The sequence below is a fragment of the Trachurus japonicus genome, chromosome 13, assembly GCF_045865225.1.
Source record: "Trachurus japonicus isolate A0001 chromosome 13, Traja_1.0".
Classification (NCBI taxonomy): domain Eukaryota; kingdom Metazoa; phylum Chordata; class Actinopteri; order Carangiformes; family Carangidae; genus Trachurus; species Trachurus japonicus.
In genome coordinates, this window is record NC_140919.1 from 1,633,675 (window position 1) to 1,658,620 (window position 24,946).

The window sequence follows — 24,946 nt, forward strand, 5'->3', positions numbered from 1 at the left end:
CCCTTATTGGCCAACATGCTGTGTCAATCACAGCGGCGACGCTGATTGGCTCGGCCTTCTGAGGGTTTCAGGCCAAACGCTTACAGCGGGAATGAGTCCAGACTGTCCGTCAGAAATGAAATGAAATGCATTTCCACAAGAGGCTGGTTTACGAGGCTAGGTCAGACAACATCGGTCACATATATTATGGCTTCTTCCCACTCCTTTTGAACACAAGTAAGTGTTGAGTTTCGTTGTTGTTTTTTATTTTGCGTTGTCTTGTATTTATTGTTAATTGTTTTTAGTTTGTTCTCCTTTTATTCTATCTTCAAATAAACTTTCATTCATTCATTCATTCATTCATTCATTCATTCATTCATTCATTCATTCATTCATACCTATACCTACCTATGAGGGAGTGAAATCAGCATACGGAGCTGTCCCTTATATTACTACAAGGTGTGGCAGCAAGCTCTATTGGAATTAGCTCTTTAAATCTAGAAACAGCAGTATCAGATAAACATCTATTGTAGTGGGATTTTTTCCCAGGCAAAGTATAATTTGGCTACGTTCAGACCGAAGGCAAAAGTGGCCCAAATCAGATTTTTGGGGGTCAGAGGGGGGCAACCGCCATTCCGACATCCCACCAGTCCAACATTGGCCTTTAATTGTCTAAATGGCAACACTTAATTTTCTATCAAACGTCCCATCATTCCAACAATTCTATGGTCGGAATGAGAATATTTTTTTCTTTTTCTAAACATCCTGCCTTTCCGACAATCCCTTTAATAGCGGATTTTTTCCCCAAAAGATTTTGCACTGGTTGGGTTTAGGCAATGAAGAAAGGAGTTGGTTAAGTTTATTAAAAGACCAGGTAGAGGCTTGACAGGCAGACTAGTCCCTGTCTGTGCTCTGCTGCGGAATTACACACAACCATGTGGGTATTCCTCTATCAGCATGTCTTAAAGAAGGGAGTCACCTGTTGAGTAACGCACATTTCCTTGTGGGATGTCGGATTGGTGGGATGTCAGAATGACAGCATGTAACCGGGTCAAGTGACCAGGTCAGAAGTAGTGTGAACACTCAAATCAGAATCAGGCCACTTCCATATGTGGTCCTGAGGGAATAGAGTTATTCAAATAGAATATTTAGCAAACCACATTGAGTTTTATTATTAGTTTAGTTTATTAAGGGACAGTGTGAAAGTACATTAATTCATTGCAGAAGAGATGGTTGCACCTGTTTTAGCACACAGCTAACAGGGGCGTGTTAAACTGAGGCTCTGCCTGCTGGTCTGAACTCTGGGTGCTTGTCAGGGATTAGCATGGCTAATAAATTGCCCTATGTTCCTAGTGTGACAGTGGTGGACAACTTGGCCAAGGGGATGTCCCTTTGGGTGACTGGCAAGCGCAGGTGACTACTACCTGGGAGGTGTGGGTTCAATCCAGCCCTCTTCACCTTGCCACATTCTGGCGTTGTCGGCAGGATCCATGTAGCACTAGGGGTGGGTCCATGGATTCCTAATGTGTGGCAGCCTGCGCGGAAGCACGAGGACGTGCTTGTGAAAAGAGGGGGAGAGATGTGACAGTTGAGGTTCCTGTCACTATGCCTCCAGTTGATCATGTGCCCTGGCTACTTGGCCAAAGGGATGTCCCTTTGGGTGACTGGCAAGCGCGCGTGACTCTTACCCGGGAGGTATGGGTTCAATCCCCGCCCGGGCCCTCTTCCCCTTGCCTCACTAGATAAGAGAGATGTGCCATCCAAAGTAGGATGGACGCCATCTCTCCAAATCAGACCAGTCTTTCCCCAGAAGGAGGTCCAGTTATCTATGTAAGCCACGTCGTTATCTAAGTGTAACCCTTTTACCACCGGCTCGTGTATTAAAACCCACCTTATGTTATGAAGATGAAGCTTTAATGCTTATCAAATGTTTTATGGTAAAAGTCACATCTCAAATAGTAAATATCAGTCTAGGGTAATGTATGATACTCACTCTTAAATAACGTTGGAGACATACACTTGACCTGTATCTTAATACTTCAATAATGAAACACAATTTAATAAAACCAAACACAATGATCTCAGTTTTGCGAATGTATAAATGATGCAGGGAAAACACACATCCAAATATTTCTTTATGAAGAAGAGAGATATAGAAAATAAAAAATAGAACCCCGGGGTTTTAGAGTTTTTGTCTTTTCTCAAACTGTCTAATTTTATTTTGAGTGCACTCTTTTCTACTTTCGTTGCCGCGCTTAGTTGGAGCTCATGATGTAAACCTTTTGATACCTGTACTCCTGTGTGTCGGTGAAGTCAGCCAGACCAGGCCGCAGCTGATGAATCGCTCGCTCGTTGTGGTAACGACCGTCTCCGCTCGCAGCAGCTCGCAGCGGCGAACCTCCGTCTCCCACGGCCGCAGCGAAGCGACCTCCGTCGACGACTCTCTCCCGAGACGACTCACCGAAGCTCCTCCCGTCCGTGCAGGCGGCGTTTCCCCTCAGCGAGGCCCGTGGTGTTAGCCTAGCTCCCGTGGTGTTAGCCTAGCTCCTGCTAGCTAACAGAACCGAACTCGTCTTCGTGTTCACAAAACACAAGCAGTGGTGGAGTGTCCGACTAAACACACTCTGAACACGTCGCTCAACTACAGTTCACAGTCACTCACTGATAAAACTCCACACAGGCGACACACACATTCCCGAAGTCTCCGCTCTACGCCATGAATACGTTGCTCCTTCTTCTTCCTCGCTCGGGTCTCTCCCCGGAAGTGTAAACATTCAGGTCATGACCTCACGCATGAACTCACGCACATAATGTAACGTAATAGAATCACTTTTAACTTCTTTTAAAGGCATTCACACCCCATGAAATGATATTTTTAAAGTTACTCATTTCAACATTTATTATTTATACATTTTAATACCTCGTTTATATGAAATAGTTATTTATGTAGATTTTAACTTCACCATGAACTGGCATTTTATACTTAACTTATTCCCATGAAAATAATGAAATAAATACCACTGATATTTATCAGAGTATTACATAAGCACCACCTAGACATCCAGCGATGGAATGATGCAGCTAAACATGTTGTCACTCGCCAAATTGGGCAGCGGGCCAGAGAATACTACGGAGTCTGACATTGTTTTGGCGTAGTTACACACTAATTCCACATTAACTTTAATTAACGCCATCTGGCAAAGCTGGGTGTCATTAGCACCGACCTGGATTGCGATTTTACTGTATTTACGTTTGGGGAGCATACGTCAGTCCGACTGTCCAAAAGTCCGACGGCTCATTTCTCCGACTACCCATTCTACAGTGTTAAGGTTAGGTTTAGGGTAAGGTTAAGGGTTAGGGCTACTTAAGTCGGAGAAGTGGGAGGTCAGACTAATGGACGCAAAAATAAAGAAATGTATGGTAGGAGAAATGGGTAGTCGGACAGATGTCATGCGCCCATGTGTCGCTGAGTGGGGAAAGTCTGTTGGAGACACGAAGGGGTTGGTGGTGAAACACAGGCCATTTGGAGCCATGCTTCTTTCGTGGTGTCACTCAGCGGGCCTGGCGGTGTTTTACTGTGAACTGATTTGGTAGAGGCCTATGTCTTTTTTTATTAGTGCAATATATGGTGAGACATACAATCAAACAATACAGGGGTGCAACATGACTTCAAATAGGTGAGATATTTTGGCCAGGTGAGACTGCAGTGGTCAGTACTAGGTAAAGAGAGAATGAGAGATAAACAGAGACGGAGGGATGGATGAGAGAGAGAGAGACAAGCAAAATACATCGTCCTCCTGGACGTTCTCCTCAGAGACAGACTGTCCAACCTGGTATTTAACCTGTGACTGAAACAGGCCGAGCATCCACATGAAGACACTGGATGTCCCGCTGACTGAAGGTGAGTGTGATATCTGATGATTTAAAGTCAATGATGACCTTCACTGTGTTGAGTTTGTTGTTGATTGAAACCTTCAGATGTTTAAACGCTGTGAGATGGAGAAAGGAAAAGTGTCTGATGATCTCACACTGAGGTGGTTTATCCTAAACAGAGAGAAGAAGCAGTGAAAGAGAAGTAAAACAAAAAGAAAACAACAGAAAACCTCAGATTATTCAACAGACAGTGGTTAACCTCATGGTTCCTGGATGTTTTATGTTTACTCTCTGGCTGTGTTGATGCATAAAATGTGTCAAGGTTGTGTATTTTGGGGGGAATTTTAATCTCTCATATGCCTTTTCAACTAAACAGACCAATCTGTGTCCCTTCAGCATTTTTTGTTCCATTGACTCCCATTGAAAATGCATTTTTTTTGAACACACTACCACTGCAATTTGATTTTAATTTTAATTTTTTTTGGCTTCCTCTCTCAGTGAGCCCAAACTAAAGTTGCCCTTGTTTCCACTGGTGCAGTTGTTGGTGAACACATGGGTGATGAGCAGACACAGTGACCTGAGGCCACTCAATTTCAAGTGCATGGGGACTGTTGGGTCTGCCAGACTCCCAGCTTGGCGTTTCTTTTTGTTTTATTTGTGTCTGCTTTGTTTGCATTGTCCTTATATTTTGTATTACAGTTTTTCTCCTTTGGTTTGGCTCATTTTTCAAAACAGAAATTACATTCTCAACACAACATGGATAAACCTCCAAACCACTTAGCAATTGTTCACAACAGAATTGTATTTCTCCTTCATTTCATCAAATTTCAAATGTCTTCATACGACTTTGCAAATGATTAAGTACAGGTAGCATGCAGTTAGCACATTTGCAAGATCTTGTTGATCTAATCTGATTGTTGATTCTCAGTCTGATGGTTGTTCTCTCCAAAACATGTCAGCCATATTTCATTCTATAAGTGATCACATGCACAATAGTCTGTTCAACTAATGAGTTAAGAACATAAAACCATGAATACCATAGACTTACAGCAACCCCACTCCTAATTTTCCTTGTTTTTGTATATTACAGTATATTATGCTGTATACATTTTCTTACTCTGATGAATGGAAGTTACTTTATGTGTGAATAACAATGGTGACCTTTCCTTGACAGTATGAGTGCAATGTGTGATGTAAAACTTTACCCTAAAATCCTGTTTATCATTATTATTATTATTATTTTCTGTTTTATACACAACTGTATTCTGTTAGCTAGACAAAAAAAACTGGTCCAGTAACTATTGTCAATGAATGTCTGGGCTCAGACTGAGAGGAGGACATGAGGGATATTTCAATGCTCCTCTGCCATAGTGACAAAACATTATAACATTTTGACTTGCAGTGCTCACACAATGCTAAAGGGAAGATGCATTTTGGGGAAACTGACTATTGTATGAGAAGGAAATTTAATTTTGACACGAATGAACTGTTTTGAGAGAGAGATGAGCTTTTGTAAGTGATCTATGGTGTTGTGCTGAACTGTAACAGTGTTTTGCCAAATGATCTTAGAGTTTTGAGAATGTGATTTCTGTTTAGAGAAACTAGCCAAACCAACTGAGAAACCTCTATCTATTTTATGTCATGTCTTTGTGTGGTGGTGTTTGGGGTCATAGGTGGTCCATTGTTATGCCCCTCTGGGCCAACATAGTCTAGGGCGTAACAGTGTGTGTGTGGAGATTTGGGGTTGTAAGCACTTTATTACACTATTTGTATAAAAAGTGCTGGATTAAATAAAGTTTGATTGATTGATTTACTGACTGATTGATTGATTGATTGATTGATTGATTGATTGATTGATTGATTGATTGATTGATTGATTGATTGATTGATCAAGACAATTAGCTCAGTGAGTTAGGAGCTGGTCCTTGGTGTCAGAGGTTGTAGGTTCAAGACCCAACAAGGCAGTTGTTCCAAATACTGATGGTCTTTGAGAAACAAATGTACTAAATCTTAGAGTCGTAGTACATGATGTGATTGATTGACTGACAGTATTGTTTCTGGTTCAGGACAGATGGAGGTGACGCTCTGCTTCGAGTCCAGTAACCGGTCCTGTCTGAGGACCATCTACCCGCTGCCAGTCCGGGTCTGCCTCTACCTGGTCCTGAGCGTCACCGTCGTCCTGACGGTGTGTGGAAACCTGCTGGTCGCCGTCTCCATCACCTACTTCAAGCAGCTGCACACTCCTACCAACTACCTGATCGCCTCCCTGGCCGTGTCCGACCTGCTCCTCGGCCTGCTGGTCATGTTTCCCACCATGGTTAGGTGCGTGGAGACTTGCTGGTTATTTGGCGACGTCTTCTGTGACGTCTACATGAGCTCTGACGTCATGTTATGCACGGCGTCGATTCTGAACCTGTCGTTCATATCGCTTGATCGACACTACGCCGTCTGCCGGCCGCTGCTCTACCGGCGGACGGTGACGGTGAAGCTGGTGGTGCTGGTGGTTCTGCTCAGCTGGACGGTTTCAGCGCTTGTGGGCTTCGGGATGATTTTCCTGAGGCTGAATATTTTGGGGGTGGAGGAGTTCTACTACAACCACGTAGCGTGTGAGGGCGGGTGCATCATGTTCCAGAGCGGACTGTCTAGCACCGTCTCCTCTGTCCTGTCCTTCTACACCCCGGGGATGATCATGCTTGGTGTTTACCTGAAGATCTACCTGGTGGCGCGGAAGCAGCTGCGCAGCATAAACGCAGGAACGTCGAGCACGAGTCAGACCAAAGCCACCAAAACACTGGCCACCATAATGGGCGCCTTTCTGTCCTTCTGGACTCCGTTTTTTGTCTGCAATGTCGTTAACCCATTCATCAGTTACTCGACTCCCCCAGCAGTGATTGAGACCCTGCTGTGGGTGGGCTACTTGAACTCCACCGTCAACCCTCTGATATACGCCTTCTTCTACAGCTGGTTCAGGAAGGCCTTTCAATTGTTCACCTCAGGTGCAGTCTTTAAGTCTGACGTGTCCGAGACAACGCTTTTCACCTGAATTGAAGCTTCATTTCCACATGAACTGGTTGAACAATGTGTATGAAAAACCAAACAGGTCCCAGTCAGTCTCATCTTCACTGTGTTTGACATATTAAAAAAAAAATCTCTGCCCATATGTAAATGCAAAAAAAACCTCCAAAAAACACTGTGAATTGCTGCCACACTTGCTAGCACTTGACTCTATGTTGTTATGTATGTTGTATGAAAACTGATTGAGTTGTTAGCGGCCGTGGTGTGGGAGATAATAGGTTTGAAAACCTGCTCAGGGCAAGTCAGACATAGCCTCGTAAACCAGCCTCTCGCAGAAATGCATTTCATTGTTTTTCCGACGGAGAGTCTGGCCTCATTCCCCCTGTAAGCGTTTGGGGTGGGCGGGAGTAGTAGCGTTGACAGACAACCCCATTCAGCCAATCAGCAAGTTGGTGTAGTGACGGGGCTTTGCACCAGTCGGTCCTTGATTGGCCAACATGCTGTGTCAATCACAGCGGCGACGCTGATTGGCTCGGCCTTCTGAGGGTTTCAGGCCAAACGCTTACAGCGGGGATGAGGCCAGACTCTCCGTCGAAATGAAATGAAATGCATTTCCACGAGAGGCTGGTTTACGAGGCTAGGTCAGACAACATCGGTCACATATATTATGGCTTCTTCCCACTCCTTTTGAACATAAATAAGTGTTAAGTTTTGTTGTTGTGTTTTATTTTGCGTTGTCTTGTATTTATTGTTATTTGTTTTTAGTTTGTTCTTCTTTTATTCTGTGTTCAAATAAACTTTCATTCATTCATTCATTCATTCATACCTACCTACCTATGAGGGAGTGAAATCAACATACGGAGCTGTCCCTTATATTACTACAAGGTGTGGCAGCAAGCTCTGTTGGAATGAGCATTTAAATCTAGAAACAGAAGTGTCAGATAAACATCTATTGTAGTGGTATTTTTCCCAGGCAAAGTATCATTTGGCTACGTTCAGACTGCAGGCAAAAATGGCACAAATCCGATTTTTGGGGGGTCAAGTGACCAGGTCAGATTTTTTCGAAGTAGTGTGAACACTCAAATTAGAATCAGGCCACTTCCATATAAATAGTAATAATAATTATTATTATAATAATAATAATAATAATAATAATTCTTTTATATTTATATAGCACTTTTCGCAGCACAAGTGCTTTTGCTTCACAAAACAGTATATACAAAGATGAAGAGCAGCAAAGAAAAAACAACGACAGTAATTAAGTGCCATGCAGTTCAAAAGCCTGTCGAAAGAGGTAGGTTTTTAACTGCGCCTTGAAAGCTTCAATCGACGCAGAGGCTCTTCAGTCTGGGGGAAGAGCGTTCCAGAGTCTGGGGGCCACCGAACGAAAGACTCGGTCCCCTTTCGTTTTGAGGTTGGTCCGGGGAAGAGCGAGGAGCCCCTGGTCGGAGGACCTTAGGGACCGGCTAGTGGAGTAGGGCAGGAGGAGGTCGGAGATGTAGGCCGGAGCAGACCCATGCAGGGCATTGAAGGTGGTTACCAGTATTTTAAATTGGAATCTAAAAGCTAAGCGATATGTGGTCCTGAGGGAATAGAGTTAAGGTTATTCCAATCGAATATTTAGCAAACCACATAGTTTTATTGGGTTGGTTTGCTGGAGCAGTGGTTTTGATTTTAACTAAGTTGCTATAAATAATTCCTCCAGATTTGGGTTTAGGTTTATACAGCCTCGAGGCAGACACAGTTTCTATAGGCTGGGTGGGTGACAACATGAAGGAACCAGCAGAGGGGCGTGTTAAACTGAGGCTCTGCCTGCGTAGATATTGTTGCTGTAAGAAAAAAAAAAAAAAAAAAAAAACACTCACAAAAAGGCACTTTGGGCATCAATGAGCAAAGGGGCAGGTGCTCCAGCACCCCCCTCTGCAGCAATTGGCAGTCCTCCATTGTCTCCAAAACATTTGCCTGGCTGCAGCCATTTCCGATTCTTTGTGAATAGGTCTTACTGAGTTAGGACTCCTCACGAGGACTTTTAAGCTCTCCCAGACTTAGGAGCTACTTTTAGGCCTAAAATACTTTGTGAATTACTCTTATTTTAAATAACTAGGAGTCCTAAATTTAAGACTGACACGCCCACTTTTTTTAGGAGTTGCTCCTAAATTCGGCCCTTAGGAGCTACTTTTAACCTTAAAGCAGAAGTAAGTGATATATTTGTGTTAATATAAGTCTTAAATAGTTATATCTTCCGACAGCAATCACTTACATAGAGTGTTTGGACTGAAACACGGGTCTGTCAGTCACTCTGCTCTGCTCTGAGCCGAAGAGAAAACATTTATCGTATCCTACAGTTTTTATCCAATGAGGAGAGAGAACGGCATGCAGGGCTGTGTGTGCAGCCAAGGAACGCCGTGAATGTGGCGACGTAGGGACGAGGACTGTTATGGTGCGTTCAAGGAAACTCGTATTTTTCCGACCGTGAAGTGGTACCAGTTCGATCTGGTACGAGTTCACCGGTCGGAAGTTACGAGTGGCCGTTATAGTGACTTTCACAGGTAAAACAGGTCGGAAAAACACGAGTGGGTTGCCTGAAACGCTACAAAGTCGTAAGTTGTGACTTGAAGCTGTAATTTACGATTTCAAAAGCCTGCCTGGAACGCAGCATTAGCGAAAACGACCGGACCACTTACTTCTGCTTTAAGATTCTTTGTGAATACGGCCCCTGAACTCTGGGCGCTTGTCAGGGATTAGCATGGCTAATAAATTGCCCTATGTTCCTAGATAGAGATGCACCATCCAAAGTAGGATGGACCCCATCTCTCCGAATCAGACCAGTCTTTCCCCAGAAGGAGGTCCAGTTGTCTATGTAAGCCACGTCGTATTTAAGCACCACCTAGACATCCAGCGATGGAATGAACGCATGCGACTCAACATGTCGTCACTTGCTAAATTGGGCAGTGGGATTTTACTGTATTTACATTTATGTTTTGTCAGGAGCTTCAGATTAGCCTCAACAGTGCCCGCTCTGGCCCCTGGGATGCATCTAACTATGCTCGCTCGAGTCTCTACCTTCACGTTTTGCCAATGACGGAACCAACATGTGGAGTTTTGTTCGCTGTGCACGTGTCGCTGAGTGGGGAAAATCTGTTGGAGACACGGAGGGGTTGGTGGTGAAACACAGGCCATTTGGAGCCATGCCTCTTTCATGGTGTCACCCAGCGGGCCTGGCTGTGTTTTACTGTGAACAGTTTCCTCAACCATTTGGTAGACTCAGGCCTATGTCTTTTTTTATTAGTGCAATATATGGTGAGGACATAAAATCAAAAAATACAGGGGTGCAACATGACTTCAAATCGGCGAACAGAAGAACAAAACAAAAACAGACAATAACATAAATGAATAAAATTAAATAAAAAATAAAAATAAGAAGTGGGCCAAGAGTTTTTTTTTCTTCTGTCTTCTTCTTGTGTGAGACATTTGGGCCAGAAGAGACTGCAGTGGTCAGAACTAGATAAAGAGAGAATGAGAGAAAAACGAAGATGAAGCGATGGATGAGAGAGAGAGAAAAGCAAAATACATGAGTTAAAATTCTTGCATGCTTTGGGCTGCCACTAGAGCCGTAGGCGGTGGCCAGCAAATTTTTTTTTTTCTTTTCCTGGGTGTGGACCTTAAAGAATTAACTATAGAAAATGTTCTAATTCCCCAAATATAAACCAAAACCAAATGAATTTAAAGAAGTTTTAATGAATTTGGATTTACAACCTGACCAAATATATGTATTTAGGGGCTCTGTACAATTGAAACACAATTTTCTAAAATTATTTTCTTGAAAAACTCAGATACACAGTCAGTCATTTCTTAAATCTTAGCGACTACACTTTTAAAACTAACTTTGAGCTGTGAGGAGCGTCTCGTCCTCCTGGACGTTGTCCTCAGAGACAGACTGTCCAACCTGGTATTTAACCTGTGACTGAAACAGGCCGAGCCTCCACATGAAGACACTGGATGTCCCGCTGACTGAAGGTGAGTGTGATATCTGATAATTTAATGTTATTGATGATCCTCACTTTGTTGAGTTTGTTGTTGATTGAAAACTTCAGATGTTTATCTTCTTATCTGTGTGCACTGCACATCCAAAGCACAGGTGGTTGAAGGCAAAACAATGTTGTGTTCGTGAATGTTTACACTTGTTAAATGTGAAGATGTGAGAGGTTAGGCAGCAGCAGTTAGCAACCGCTGTCATACTGTATGTTGTTAGTATGTGGATTTATAGTTTTAACTTGATCGTATGAGGGGTGAAATAAGCAGAGAGCGACTGCCTCTCTGACCTCAACACCATAGCCATAACACGCAGAGCACTAACCTTCACCCAGGACCCCAGTCACCCCCTAAACCCGTACTTTGTGCTGCTTCCATCTGGCTGCCGGTACAGGTCCCTGACCTGGAAGAGGGTCAAGTTCAGCCGAAGCTTCGTCCCCTCTGCTATAACAGAACTAAATAGATTGCGTCGCTAAATGTGTGTTCCTGTTTAATGTGTATGGGTGATTTATGTATCTTGAGGTTGCGTGTGACGTACGGGGGTGAAAACAAGTTTCCTTGTAAAGGACAAATAAAGCTGAATCTGAATCTGAATCTGAATCTCCTGTAAAGCCCTCATTCAGAATCAGTCACGGCCACATTTTGGGTCAGAAAATAGATCCGCCATGTAAACAGCTTCATGAATGTGAGGTTGTTAACAAACTGTTACCAAGACTGAACTTCATCTCATTTACCAACAAATCACCACAAAGAGTGAGTTTCAGTGTCATTAGATATGTTATACATGCTAGCCTATATGTGTTGTATGACCTACATTGCACTATTGCCATGAAGATGTCTGTGTGTAAGTGGTGTTGTTGTTGCTGTTGTCCTGCTTGTTGTTGTTGTTGTCCTGCCTGTTGTTTTTTATGAGACCAAAGACAAATTTCCACATTGTGGACAAATAAAACTCACTAACTAACTAACTAACTAACTAATTAACTAACTATTCCTGCAGTTTGATATTTTTCCTCTATTGTTGTTTCTAGTGTTAATCAGTGCATTTATTTACAGTAAGTGACTAACAGGACAGACAGCGTCTCCACGAGCTGTGGTTAGACCTGTTTGATTACTTCTCTCTGTTACATTCTCTACTACTTCTACCTCTATCTGTGTTTAGCTTTTAGTTTTGTATTTTGTATTAATATTATAATTATTATATTATTATTTTTTCTCTTTAATTGTCTTTTTGTTCCATACTTTGTTTTTAAATTGCTCATGCTGGCATTTGTGTGTGGATAGCAAAGAAAGAATTTCATTGAACAGCGAAACATGTTTCACCTGCTGTGAAAATGACATGAAATTCATAGTTTCCACAGTTGCACAGAGAGACAAATATTTGTATTAATCATTTGATATTTCAGTATTATTTTCTTTTTCAACACCCTCCTTTTATTTTTGGTCATTTATTTGACTCATTATTATATTATTATATATATTGATTCATTTATCTTTTCTCTTCTATTTCTGATTTTACACTTCTTATCACTGCAGCTCTGTTAGATAAGTTAGATAACCTCGCAGCTGGCACCGGAAGACGGGGGCAGCTCATGGGGACTGCTGGGTCTGCCTGCCTCCCTGCTTGGCAGTTCTTTTTGTTTTAGTTGTGTCTGCTTTGTTCGCATCATCCTTATATTTTGTACTAAACCTCTACCTATTTTATTTAATGTCTTGTGTGGTGTGTCCGTGAAGGTTCTCGCCACAAAGGAACACCTGAGGCGAAAAAGGAAAATTGGAAGAACATTGTCATTCCATACGTGGCAGGTCTGTCTGAGAAATTCAGGAGGATCTTCCACAAGCTCAATATCCGGGTCAATTTCAAACCGGGCCAGACCCGAAGACAGAGACTGGTCCACCCCAAGGACAAAACACCCAGGCACAAACTCAGTAATGTTGTGTATGCAGTCCAATGCAGCGAGGAGTGCTCAGACCTCTACATAGGGGAAACCAAACAGCCCCTCCACCGATGCATGGCACAACATAGAAGAGCCACGTCATCGGGACAGGACTCAGCTATACATCTGCATCTGAAGGAGAAAGGTCACTCTTTTGAGGACTCCAATGTCCTTGTTTTGGACAGGGAAGACAGATGGTTTGAGAGAGGGGTGAAGGAAGCCATCTATGTCCACTTAGAGAAACCTTCTCTAAACAGACGTGGGGGCCTAAGACACAATCTATCTGCCACCTACAATGCTGTCTTGGGAGCTCTCCCCAGGAAGTTTAAAACCCATACACACCTGGAGACATGTGACTCCTAGTCACATGACCACCCCCCGAAACTCATAGGACCACCCACTCTGGGTTTAAATACCTGTGTTTCTGGCATTAGTCTCAGAACTGAAGAAGCCTCTTGGATGGACTTCTTTCCAGCAAGAAAAGAAGTCCAGTTGCTTTTTACTACAACTCCACAAGAATAGTCTTGTGTGGTGGTGTTTGGGGTCATAGGTGGTCCATTGTTATGCCCCTCTGGGCCAACATAGTCTGGGGCGTAACAGTGTGTGTGTGGAGATTTGGGGTTGAAAGCACTTTATTACACTGTTTGTATAAAAAGTGCTGGATTAAATAAAGTCTGACTGATTGATTGATTGATTGATTGATTGATTGATTGATTGATTGATTGATTGATTGATTGATTGATTGATTGATTGATTGACAGTATTGTTTCTGGTTCAGGACAGATGGAGGTGACGCTCTGCTTCGAGTCCAGTAACCGGTCCTGTCTGAGGACCATCTACCCGCTGCCAGTCCGGGTCTGCCTCTACCTGGTCCTGAGCGTCACCGTCGTCCTGACGGTGTGTGGAAACCTGCTGGTCGCCGTCTCCATCACCTACTTCAAGCAGCTGCACACTCCTACCAACTACCTGATCGCCTCCCTGGCCGTGTCCGACCTGCTCCTCGGCCTGCTGGTCATGTTTCCCGCCATGGTTCAATGTGTTGAGACGTGCTGGTTTTTTGGCGACGTCTTCTGTGACGTCTACATGAGCTCTGACGTCATGTTATGCACGGCGTCGATTCTGAACCTGTCGTTCATATCGCTCGACCGACACTACGCCGTCTGCCGGCCGCTGCTCTACCGGCGGACGGTGACGGTGAAGCTGGTGGTGCTGGTGGTTCTGCTCAGCTGGACGGTTTCAGCGCTCGTGGGCTTCGGGATGATTTTCCTGAGGCTGAATATTTTGGGTGTGGAGGAGTTCTACTACAACCACGTAGCGTGTGAGGGCGGGTGTGTCTTGTTCCAGAGCGGACTGTCTAGCACCGTCTCCTCTGTCTTGTCCTTCTACATCCCGGGTATGATCATGCTTGGTGTTTACCTGAAGATCTACCTGGTGGCGCGGAAGCAGCTGCGCAGCATAAACGCAGGAACGTCGAGCACGAGTCAGACCAAAGCCACCAAAACACTGGCCACCATAATGGGCGCCTTTCTGTCCTTCTGGACTCCGTTTTTTGTCTGCAATGTCGTTGACCCATTCGTCAGTTACTCGACCCCCCCAGCGGTGTTTGAGACCCTTGTGTGGGTGGGCTACTTGAACTCCACCGTCAACCCTCTGATATACGCCTTCTTCTACAGCTGGTTCAGGAAGGCCTTTCAATTGTTCACCTCAGGTGTAGTGTTTAAGTCTGACATGTCCGAGACGACGCTTTTCACCTGAACTGAAGCTTCATTTTCACATGAACTGGTTGAACAATGTGTATGAAAAACCAAACAGGTCCCAGTCAGTCTCAGTTTCACTGTGCTCCACTTCGACATATCGTAAACGCTGTGGTGTGTTCAGCGACAAACAACAAAACTGAGGCCTAGTCCCCACGTACCCAGAGTTTTTCCCTTCTCTACTAATAAAAAGAAATCACATCCACACCAACATGTTAAAAGAAATCTCTGCCCATATATAAACGCAATAAAGACATTGTGAATTAATAATAATGGCTTACATTTATATGATGCTTTTCAGGATACCCAAAGCACTGTACAGAAACCATGATTCACTCATACCACAGACTGACAGAAGCATGGCTGCCTTAACCCTAACGACTACCACCAAACATTCATACACATTCACACGAGACAAGGTGGGTTAGGTGTCTTGCCCAAGGACACTACGACACACCACACCAACAGGCGGCAGTACTATAATTTCAACACATTGACCAACCAAAAGAGTCATGTGCAAAAAAAAAAAACCTCCGGGACTTGTGTGCACTTCGCACTGCAGCATCTGCAATATCTTAAGACTAAAGCTGATGCTATTTTCTACACCACTTTGCGCATGCTTTTCTATCCACCTATCTAATTGCAACATGTGGATGGGTTAGTTGTTCATAAATGTGTCTCTGATGTGCACATTACTCTGAGGACTAATTGTTTTCACATTATTAACAGTGTCCCAGCTTCACCTCTAAGTGTCGCCAAAGGAACAATAGCTGTAGAAACATGCGTACGCCAGCTATGGAGTTGGCGTGGGCCACCGCACTTTTCCACGGTCATTTCACTTTTGATACATCTGAACGTTGGCGTGGAAAATGACGTACGCCACTTTTTTGTGCGTACGCAACATTGATACATGAGGCCCCAGATGCTTTGCTTGGGTGTGTTTAGCTAATTTTCAACACCAGCAATCACTTACATAGAGTGTTTGGACTGAAACACGGGTCTGTCAGTCACTCTGCTCTGCTCTGAGCCCAGGAGAAAACTTTTTTCGTATCCTACAGTTTTTATCCAATGAGGAGAGAGAACGGCATGCAGGGCTGTGTGTGCAGCCAAGGGACGCCGTGAATGTGGTGACGTAGGGACGAGGACTGTTATGGTGCGTTCAAGGCAACTCGTAACTCGTGTTTTTCCGACCTGTGAAGTTGTACCAGTTTGATCTGGTACGAGTTCACGGGTCAGAAGTTACGAGTGGCCGTTATAGTGACTTTCACAGGTAAAACAGGTCGGAAAAACACGAGTGGGTTGCCTGGAACGCTACAAAGTCGTAAGTCGTGACTTGAAGCTGTAATTTACGGTTTCAAAAGCCTGCCTGGAACGCAGCATTAGCCAAAACCACCGGATCGCTTACTTCTGCTTTAATTGTAATCATCTCCATTGACCTGCTTCTCCTGCAGCAACATGATACCGAGCTCTCAGAGCGAGCAACAGGTCCCTCCCACAGTCCAGCCCCCTGTGCAACCACAAGCTCTGTGTTCCTTCTCCACACATAAACACAAAAACAGTGTTTTATAAAGTCTACTGCCCAGAAGGTGTTTTTGGAAATACCAAAAACACTGTTTACGCCCACACACATAGAAAAGTGACACTTTTGTGTCAAATGTGGACAGAGTCTGAGAGTCACCAAACAATCTAGCATGTTTTAGCATGTAGAATCTAGCATGTAGTAGCCTATGTTTCTGGAGAACAAACCCAGAACCTCTTGTCACTGTGAAGTGACTGTGCTAAACACTAAGCCACCGAATGTCATACATGATATTTATTTAACCTTTATTTTACCAGGCAAATTGCTTGAGATAAAAAAATCTCTTTTACGAGCATGGCCTGGCATATTGAAGATGTATAGTAGCTAAACCTCTGGAGGCCTCTGTCTCCATACGGATATGGATCATCTTCCTCCTGTGGTAAAGATGATGCAATGATGTTAGATGTAGACTACTGAAAACCATCACACATGATCTAATCTGCAGGAGGCTGTAGGAGTTTAATCACTCCATCAGCAGAAACTGTTGTGATATGACCATGCTCATCAGGGTTCAACATGATAACATTATAAAGAAGGAGAAAGTATCCACAATCTCTACAGTACTGTCAAAAAGATGAGTGGTGAATGTTTATAAATGGTGAGTTGATTCTGACTCACAGATCAGGATCAGAGTTGGTTCAGTCTGCTTTCTGAGTCATTGCCCTCAGCTTTGTGTCATGTAGTTAAAGGTGACGTCAGTGCCACCTACTGTCATAAACCTGCACCTGCATCACAGAGCAGGATTATGGGCAATTGTCACATCGACAGAGGATTTGCTTTGATGTAAAGTCTGTGAAGAATAAGAAAATAAATGTGGAAATATGAGGAGAAATAAATAAAACAATAAAAAAATGTTACCACTGATTTTTCTTTTACAAAATGGATTTTATTTCTTTCTGTTTGATGGACCAAACTGTTATTCAAGTGGTCTATGGGTAGTGTAGGGTAGAGCACTGGAATAAGAGAGTAACAACACTTCCACTGACTCCCATGGTAAGCATTTTGCACCCAGACTGGCAGGATGGGTATTGCAAAAGTGCCCAGAAAACTCATTCACTCCAATGTATGTGTGTTGCCCACTTGCTTGTAAATTGATGCAAACGGCCGTGTTTTTGTTTTTAGGTGTCTTGGTCATATTAAATTACACATATAACTTGTTTATTATAAAATGTAGATTGAAACATTGATGTAGACAACTGTTTTGTTTTTTTACTCGCCTATGTGTTAATGTTTATCTGTAAAGGGTCCACGATGATGCTATTAACGTGGGTGATCTATAAATGTCCTTAAATTATTGAAAACACCACACTGCTCATTCACCAACAATGCAGAGATGTCAGTTCTTGGGCACTTTTGCAAAACCCATATTCCTCCACCAGGAGGCGCTTCCATTGGACCAATGCTGTCCTTACTCTCTTATTCCAGCGCTCTCGGGTAGAGATGAGGGGTGAGAGGGTGTATTAGATTACATTAGATTAGAAAACTTTATTGATCCCCAAGGGGAAACTGCTTTGCCACCCAATAAAAACACATACATCCACTTAACAAACAATACATTTCCATACCATTGCACAAAACTTATCAACATGATTGGATACTTCATACGACAGAGTAGGCTGCTCAAAGCAAGTGATTTAAATTGATATTAATATAGGCAAGGATAAATAAATAAATATACACCTCCAGAAAATAAAAAAAAACAACAACAAACAACCGCTATTTGTGGTTAAAATATCTGACTGCTGCAGGAACAAAGGAGCATTGTTGGTGTTAGCCCTCAATATCCAACACTAGCTACTGTAGCAGCTTCTCTTGAAGGAACAAGCTTTAACTTTGCACATAGAAGTTGTCTGACTCACTGATCACACCTCCACACAGCTCAGGAACAAACCCCAAACCTGAAAAAACTTGCAGCCAAGAAAAGTATCTGGCATGTGGAATAGGAGAGAAAATCAGGCCAAATATATGTGCTTTGTTCTGTCATTATTATTTACAACCTTTTCTGAAATCACAGTAAACATTACACCAGGTTGTAGCCCTACATATCTGACATATTGTAATATATTCTCACTGACTTGGATTAAGTCAGAGCACGTTTTATAAACTTCTTACTTGCATTTGAGTAAATTTTACAATTTTTCACTTCTCTTTCAGCCCCATAATTCACATTCATGTCTCCAGTTCTGTCATTGGTGACATTTACAAACCTCTGTGCACTATAAACTACTTTAAAACAAGACTAGTAATAATAGTCACTTAAGAATGTGAAAATGAATAATCAAGAATAAGGACACACACATGTTGCACTGTTAATGAATAGAAATAATGAATAAATAATAATAATGAACGAAATTAATAACTCCTGTGTAACCCACATTTATAATGAGTTAGGCTGCATATAAAACCAAACTGAGTAGTTTTACTTAGCGACAGAGAATCATTACTGGCACTGAACTGTCTGTCAGACTAGCGGTCTGACCAATCACAGGCCATCTGGCGATAATAAGCCCCGCCCACCTGTATCCTGAGTGAGTGAGTGTGTCTCTTCCGGTTCGTGCAGAGCGCCATAAAGCTGCAGCGGAGCAAACTTCAGCAGAGACGGTAAACAGAGAGGAAGTCTTCCTAAACCCGAACAGATACAGTTTAAACTATATTTCACCGAGTTACGCTCGTGATTTATTCAGATATCAGTGAAGTGCTGGGTAGAAAACGTTTGTTAACAACCGCTAATAGCTAATAGCTGCAGCTCGTAGCCGTTAGCTTCCTCGTGGCAGCTGTCATTGATGTGTGTGTGTTTCTCAGGAGAGTGAGGTAGTTCATTCAACTGAGCTCTGGCTGTGAATATTGTGGTTTATTTAATATACAGGTGCATCTCAATAAATCAGAATGGAAAAGTCCCATTTCCAGTAGTTCAAGTCAAATAACACAAGTACTGAGTGCATATAAATGGACACAACTTTTCAAAAGGGTTCGTTTCCATATTAAAAATATTTTTTTAACTGGTCTTTTGTAATATTCTTTTTTTTTTGAGATACTGAATTTTAGATCTTCATTGAATGTAAGCCATAATCACTACCACTAAAAGAAATTCAACAAATAAGGACATGAAATGTTTAATTCTGTATAATGGATCTCTATAATATAGCCTAGTATTAGTTTAACTTGAATTGAATTAATGACATATATAAACCTTTCCATGATATTCAGTTTTATTGAGATGCAGCTAATGTATGATTATAATGACATAATGTGCAGCTCTTTTGGGCTACATGTTTAAACACATGAATTAAAACACGTGTTTTATTCTCAGAGTGGAAAGAGTCATTTCGTGGAAAAAAAAAATTACAGTTTGAACTTATGTTTGTTGAATTGCATGTTAAGCTAAGCTGATACTGTTCACGCTGTAACTGTTGATGGAACTGGTAGATTTGTGATATTGAGTCTGTTCCTCTGACACTGTCTATCAACAAGTCAGGTGTCTTTTGTTCCCTGTATCTGTAATCTAGTTTCTTGAGCTGGTCCCTGGGATTTGAACCTTCAGTGATGCTGATGACCAGCCTATCCAGCTGGAGTTAAAGAGATGGCGCGCGGCCATTGACTCATCTCTCTCATTCTACGCTTGGTGGTTCGGTAAGCCAGTGGCTGCAACAAACACTCAGAAAATTGTAGCATATAGTATAGGGGTGTAACGGTATATGTATTCGTCCCGTGCCGTCACGGTACGGGGGTCACGGTTCGGTGCACACAGTCACACGACGAATACGTCTGAATGAATATTAGAAAAAAAAAAAAAAAAGTCGAGTCCTCACTCGAATCCAGGTGGCGGTAATGAGCCTCGAAGCTGCCTGCAGCCGTCATAGCAGACGAAGAAGAGAAGTGATGAGAGAGTGAAGTTAGAGGAGGAGAGCTGTCTGCTTCATTCATGTCACTGTGGCTTCTCAATGAAACAAACGGCGGCGGCGGCTCGCGCGACTGGTCCACCGGACAAAGTCCGTCGGCGATGTTTCACGGATGCGCGGTGAGTCGCTAGAAACGCATCAAACACGTAGCGCATGTTCAACCCGATATGTCAATCACTGGTGCAAGTAAAAAGACAAGTTGTGTGCAACAACTTATCCCGCAGCTTTTAAGCCTCTTGACATGAACACAGACAGGTGAGGAGAAAAGGAGACGCACACTATTATAATCAGACACACTATGTCTGATGAAGGGCTGACGCCCGAAACGTGTGAGTGACATTAAACTGTCACGGGAGCTTTTAACTAGTGTGCGGTCTCCTTTTTTCCTTACTGTGTCTTTCTTGGTGGTCCAGCACCTAGTCTTCAGTTTTTTGGGGGATGTGCGTGTAGCTGCCTAATATGTTTTATGAACACAGGCAGGACCAGAAACATCACCAAAGTAACTGCTAGTCTAATTTAACTGTGTAAACCAACATTGATGTCAGTTTATTGTTTTGTTTTTTTAATAATATTTTTTTAATAATAATAATAATTTAAAGCAGATATCAGTGGAATGTTTTTGTTAATATAAGTCCTAAATAGTCCTATTTTCCGTCAGCAATCACTTACATGAAGTATTTCAGCCTAAACACGAGTCTCTCCGTCACTCTGCTCTGCTGTAACCCGAGGAGAAAATTTTCCTTGTGGGATACAAGTGTTATCCAATGAGGGGAGAGAACGGCATGAAGGGCTGTGTGTGCAGCCAAGGGATGCGCGTGAATGTGGTGACGTAGCACGAGGACCAATTGATGCCTGACAAGGGCGGGGGCTGCTAACTCATGGTGCGTTCAAGGAAACTCGTACTTTGTGTTTTTCCTTCCTGTGAAGTCATACCAGTTCGATCTGGTACGAGTTCACGGGTCGGAAGTTACGAGTGGCCGTTATAGGGAACTTTCACAGACAACAGGACGGTAAAAACACGAGCTACGGGTTACCTGGAACGCTACCAAGTCGTAGTTGTGACTTGAAGCTGTAACTTACGGTTTCAAAAGCCTGCCTTGAACACAGCATTAGCCGAAACGGCCGTGCCGATGATATCTGCTTTAATAATTCGAATAATAGTTGCCAGTTGTCAAGTGCACGTTTTTTTCCCTCTAGAATTAATGAATGGCATTATAACACTCCTAATGCACTTGTTTTATTTTGTATTCTTTTTTCTTTTAACTTTTATAACACAAGACAGATTTTAGTTTTACATTCAATTAGTGTCTGTTGTACCGAAACCGTACCGAACCGTGACCCCTGAACCGAGGTACGTACCGAACCGTGACTTTTGTGTACCGTTACACCCCTAATATAGTATAAAAATGTTTGTTACCACCTCTAAAAACAATAACTAGTGCATTTAATCACTTTTCTAAAAAACACATAACAATGCACACAAAAATCCAAAACTTAAAGGGATAGTTCACCCAGAATTGAAATTTCACTCATTATCTCCTCCCCCTCATGTGGACTAAGGGCTGGGAGAAGTTTCAGAGTCCTCCGTGGCTTCTCTGAGTTACAGGGGGTCTCGGCGTAGCAGTGCATGTCCATATGACGGTTGCAAATGGATACTAACTGTCTTCGTAACAAAAAGACACCAAAAAACATCCAAATACCTCCATGCTGCTCGTATGTAATGTCCGTCTTGTATTGAAGCCCCGAAATGCGAAATTGTCCGGAAAAAAATTAAATAAGTCTATTCTTCAAGCTTGTTTGTAGCGGAAGCTCCTCTTCCCGGTTCATCAAATTTGGAAGAACCAGGGTCTGTCCTCTTCCCAGTTCATCCAAATTTGACGAAACGGGAAGAGGAGCTTCGAGAAGCTTCCGCTACAAAACAAGCTTGAAATATAGACTTATTTAATTTTTTTTCGAGACAATTTCGCATTTCGGGGCTTCAATACAAGACAGACATTACATACGAGCAGCATGGAGGTATCTGGACGTTTCTTGGTGTGTCTTTTTGTTACGAAGACAGTTGGTATCCATTTGCAACCATTATATGGACATGCACTGCTACGCCGAGACCCCCTGTAACTCAGAGAAGCCACGGAGGACTCTGAAACTTCTCCCAGCCCTTAGTCCACATGAGGGGGAGGAGATAATGAGTGACATTTCGATTTTGGGTTAACTATCCCTTTAACAAGGAATGTTTTCAGACCAACATCCTTATTTAATCATCACAATCATCACCAACAATAAAAGTAAAATGATGACTGCCCCAGCAGGCTCCGTAAATGATAATTCAAAACACAGTTTCAAGAAAATACTAAGACTGGCACTTATTGAAGTGCTGTGTTACTAATGGACTTTAGAAATAAGCCAAATGTCCCACTTTTCAATCATAAACTAGCCTACTATTGGTATTGAAATCTGTGTTAACAGCTACACTTATTCTCTTTCTATCACAACTCAGCAGGCTTCTGTTGCGGCCATATTGTCAGAGCTAAAATGTGTCAGAGAGACCAGACGTAAGGAGGAACATATTTGAAGCACATTGTTAAACTTCTAATAAAATCTACACACAATAACCATCAGTTCGAAAGCAGATACAGCATTATGCATGATGAAATGCATAGTCCAATGTTAGACTTTAATAAGTTTAAAGAAGGAGCAGGATTAGAAATTGTTAATGAAAATACAATTTATTTATGTACTATATTATTAGAAAGTGATGTCTCTATTTTTTTTAATGTTGCTATAGATCATTTTCATATTTTAGCACAGAGACTGAAAGGGCAAAACAAAAGACAACTACCAAACACTGAACAAATACACAAAATACAACAAACAAAATACCATCCACAATACATCATAAACACTCTTTCTTATTGACCAAATTATTAATTCAGCTTTTAATACATATGGCTATTTCTCATTTAATACACAAGTTGGCATTCCCCAAATTCAAATCTGTCTCCTGTTAATTTAACTGGACCATGTTTCAGAAAGTGGAATTATTGAAAATATATGCTAAGCCTGAGATGAGGGAAACTCTGAGTTTTCCGTTTAACAAAGCTGATTCAGTGTAATCCCTCTATGAAAGATACTGCTTCACCACACAGTCAATAACTTACATAAATAACCCTCTCCATCCACATATATCGAAGATTAGACATTCCCGATCTTCGGAGCAAATTTTAATGCATTGCCCTTCGATTTCTTTTGCCAACGTCATTTTCCTCTACAACATCGGAGACAAAGAAAATGTCAGCAAGGCAACAGGCCGTCAGAATCGTTTCACTGGCTCTGAAAAGGCTCATTTTAAGGCACATTTTTGTGTTTTTTTCCGGGACATAAGTCAGAGAGGATCATCACAGATTTTAAGGTATGTTACTGTCTGTAAGAAGCTCCCTTCCTGCATGCCTTGGCAAGGCAATGGTAAACAGAGAATGAGTGAGAGTGTTTTAAAACTTAAACAGCATCAGTGGTGAGTTTTTATAATAAAGTGTTAGACAGTAATGCTACTTGTAAATGGAAATGCACAAGGAAGATGATGTCACCGAGTAGAGTTCTCAACCAACACGACCAGATGCCCAGGTTCGGGACGAAAATATATGCTAATGACTTGTGCCGGGCGTTGGGCTTCCTTTTTGCCTTTTAATTTTTTTTTGGCCAGATTGGAGCCAAGAATTAATGCTAGTGAGTTAGGTTGCATCGGGTTTGTGCTTCAACACACGCAGGTCGGATATAGTTTTTATTTTCATTTTTATTTGTTCGGCCTATTAAGATCTCTATCTTTATCACAGAGCTATAGTAACCGTTGAATGCTGCGTTATCACATATTAAGCATTGTCGGGCATATGAAGGCTAATATCCGGCATTAGTGAAAGTTTCATTACCACTGCCACCATTAAAGGGGTTCCAGGGTGCCAACATCTATTGCACGTCTGTCCGTCCTGGGTGAGGGATCCCTCCTCTGTTGCTCACCCTGAGGTTTCTCCGATTTTTCCCTGTTAAAAGGGTTTCCATGGAGTTTTTCCTCAGTCGATGTGAGGGTCTAAGGACAGAGGATGTTGCTACAATGCTATGTAAAGCCCTTTGAGACAAACTGTTTGTAAAAACGGGCTATACAAATAAAATTGCCTTGCCTTGCCTTGCCATTCCGAAGGGCCGCCTTTCCGAACGTTTACTTTAATTTGTCGGAATGCCGGCCCTTAAAGGTGTAGAGAAATGGCCGTTTGTCCTGTTTGTCACGCCGAGTTGTCACGAGCTGCAACACGAGTTTACCCGAGTAAGGAAAACGAATTTGATTGGTTGTTATCGAGCGGGCAGGATATTCAATGTTTCGGGCAGTACCGAGCTCGGTGTGTGTGTGCGTGCGCAAATGTGTTTAGCTAACAAATGTGTTTAGCTTACTGTTAGCTAGTAGGCTTGCTACGTTATAGCTTGCTAACTTAGCTAGCAAGGCTAAATGATGGAGCTCAGGGATCCGGAGGAGGAGAGTGGAGTAGGGACGGAGTGGAGTTTGTGTTGGTGGTGGTGGACGATTCTCCTCGTTTTACTCAGACTCAGATCCTGATATCATTGGCTGATGAATCGTGAGCAACGTGATCCATAATTCGTGCGCCTGCATCATCCAATGCAAAAAAGAACAACCACACTTTCACCCCGTATTTACTTGAAAATAGAATTTTGCAAAGTTTGGGATCCATCGTCTAATTTTAAGACCCATTGTGGGCTCAAATTAAATTTTCTGTTCTGAATACTTTTAAGTATTTTTTGAGTGGACAATAATCACACCAGCGAGTAGAGTGGACTGAGGTTTACTGAGGTTTACATTACATCCGCACTAGAGAT

At 42.5% G+C, this 24,946-nt stretch overlaps 4 protein-coding genes across 4 annotated transcripts in view; all 4 read left to right on the forward strand.

The window, feature by feature from the left end:
• LOC146975210 (stonustoxin subunit beta-like) overlaps positions 1-24,946 on the forward strand; it is a gene marked incomplete at its 5' end in the record, with an annotated part of 195,007 nt that overhangs the window by 110,962 nt on the left and 59,099 nt on the right. The gene's annotated exons all lie outside the window — the stretch shown is intronic.
• The window catches only part of LOC146975212 (protein NLRC3-like), a 347,620-nt gene that overhangs the window by 92,399 nt on the left and 230,275 nt on the right, over positions 1-24,946 (forward strand). The window lies entirely within an intron of this gene.
• On the forward strand, positions 3,643-6,895 carry LOC146975217 (trace amine-associated receptor 1-like). The gene is made up of 2 exons (XM_085794575.1): positions 3,643-3,656; positions 5,902-6,895. Exons 1-2 carry the CDS (start codon positions 3,643-3,645, stop codon positions 6,893-6,895), a joined length of 1,008 nt encoding a protein of 335 aa, XP_085650701.1.
• Positions 10,854-14,588, forward strand: LOC146975218 (trace amine-associated receptor 1-like). Its single transcript, XM_085794576.1, has 3 exons — positions 10,854-10,884; positions 12,631-12,814; positions 13,595-14,588. Exons 1-3 carry the CDS (start codon positions 10,854-10,856, stop codon positions 14,586-14,588), a joined length of 1,209 nt encoding a protein of 402 aa, XP_085650702.1.

What these genes read in the sequence shown, in the direction of transcription:
- LOC146975218 (XM_085794576.1), top strand. Translation starts at nt 10,854, where the DNA reads ATGAAGACACTGGATGTCCCGCTGACTGAAG. An exon ending in GGATGTCCCGCTGACTGAAG is followed by an intron (nt 10,885 to 12,630) that starts GTGAGTGTGATA and finishes GTGTCCGTGAAG; the next exon opens with GTTCTCGCCACAAAGGAACA. An exon ending in CCCAAGGACAAAACACCCAG is followed by an intron (nt 12,815 to 13,594) that starts GCACAAACTCAG and finishes ATTGATTGACAG; the next exon opens with TATTGTTTCTGGTTCAGGAC.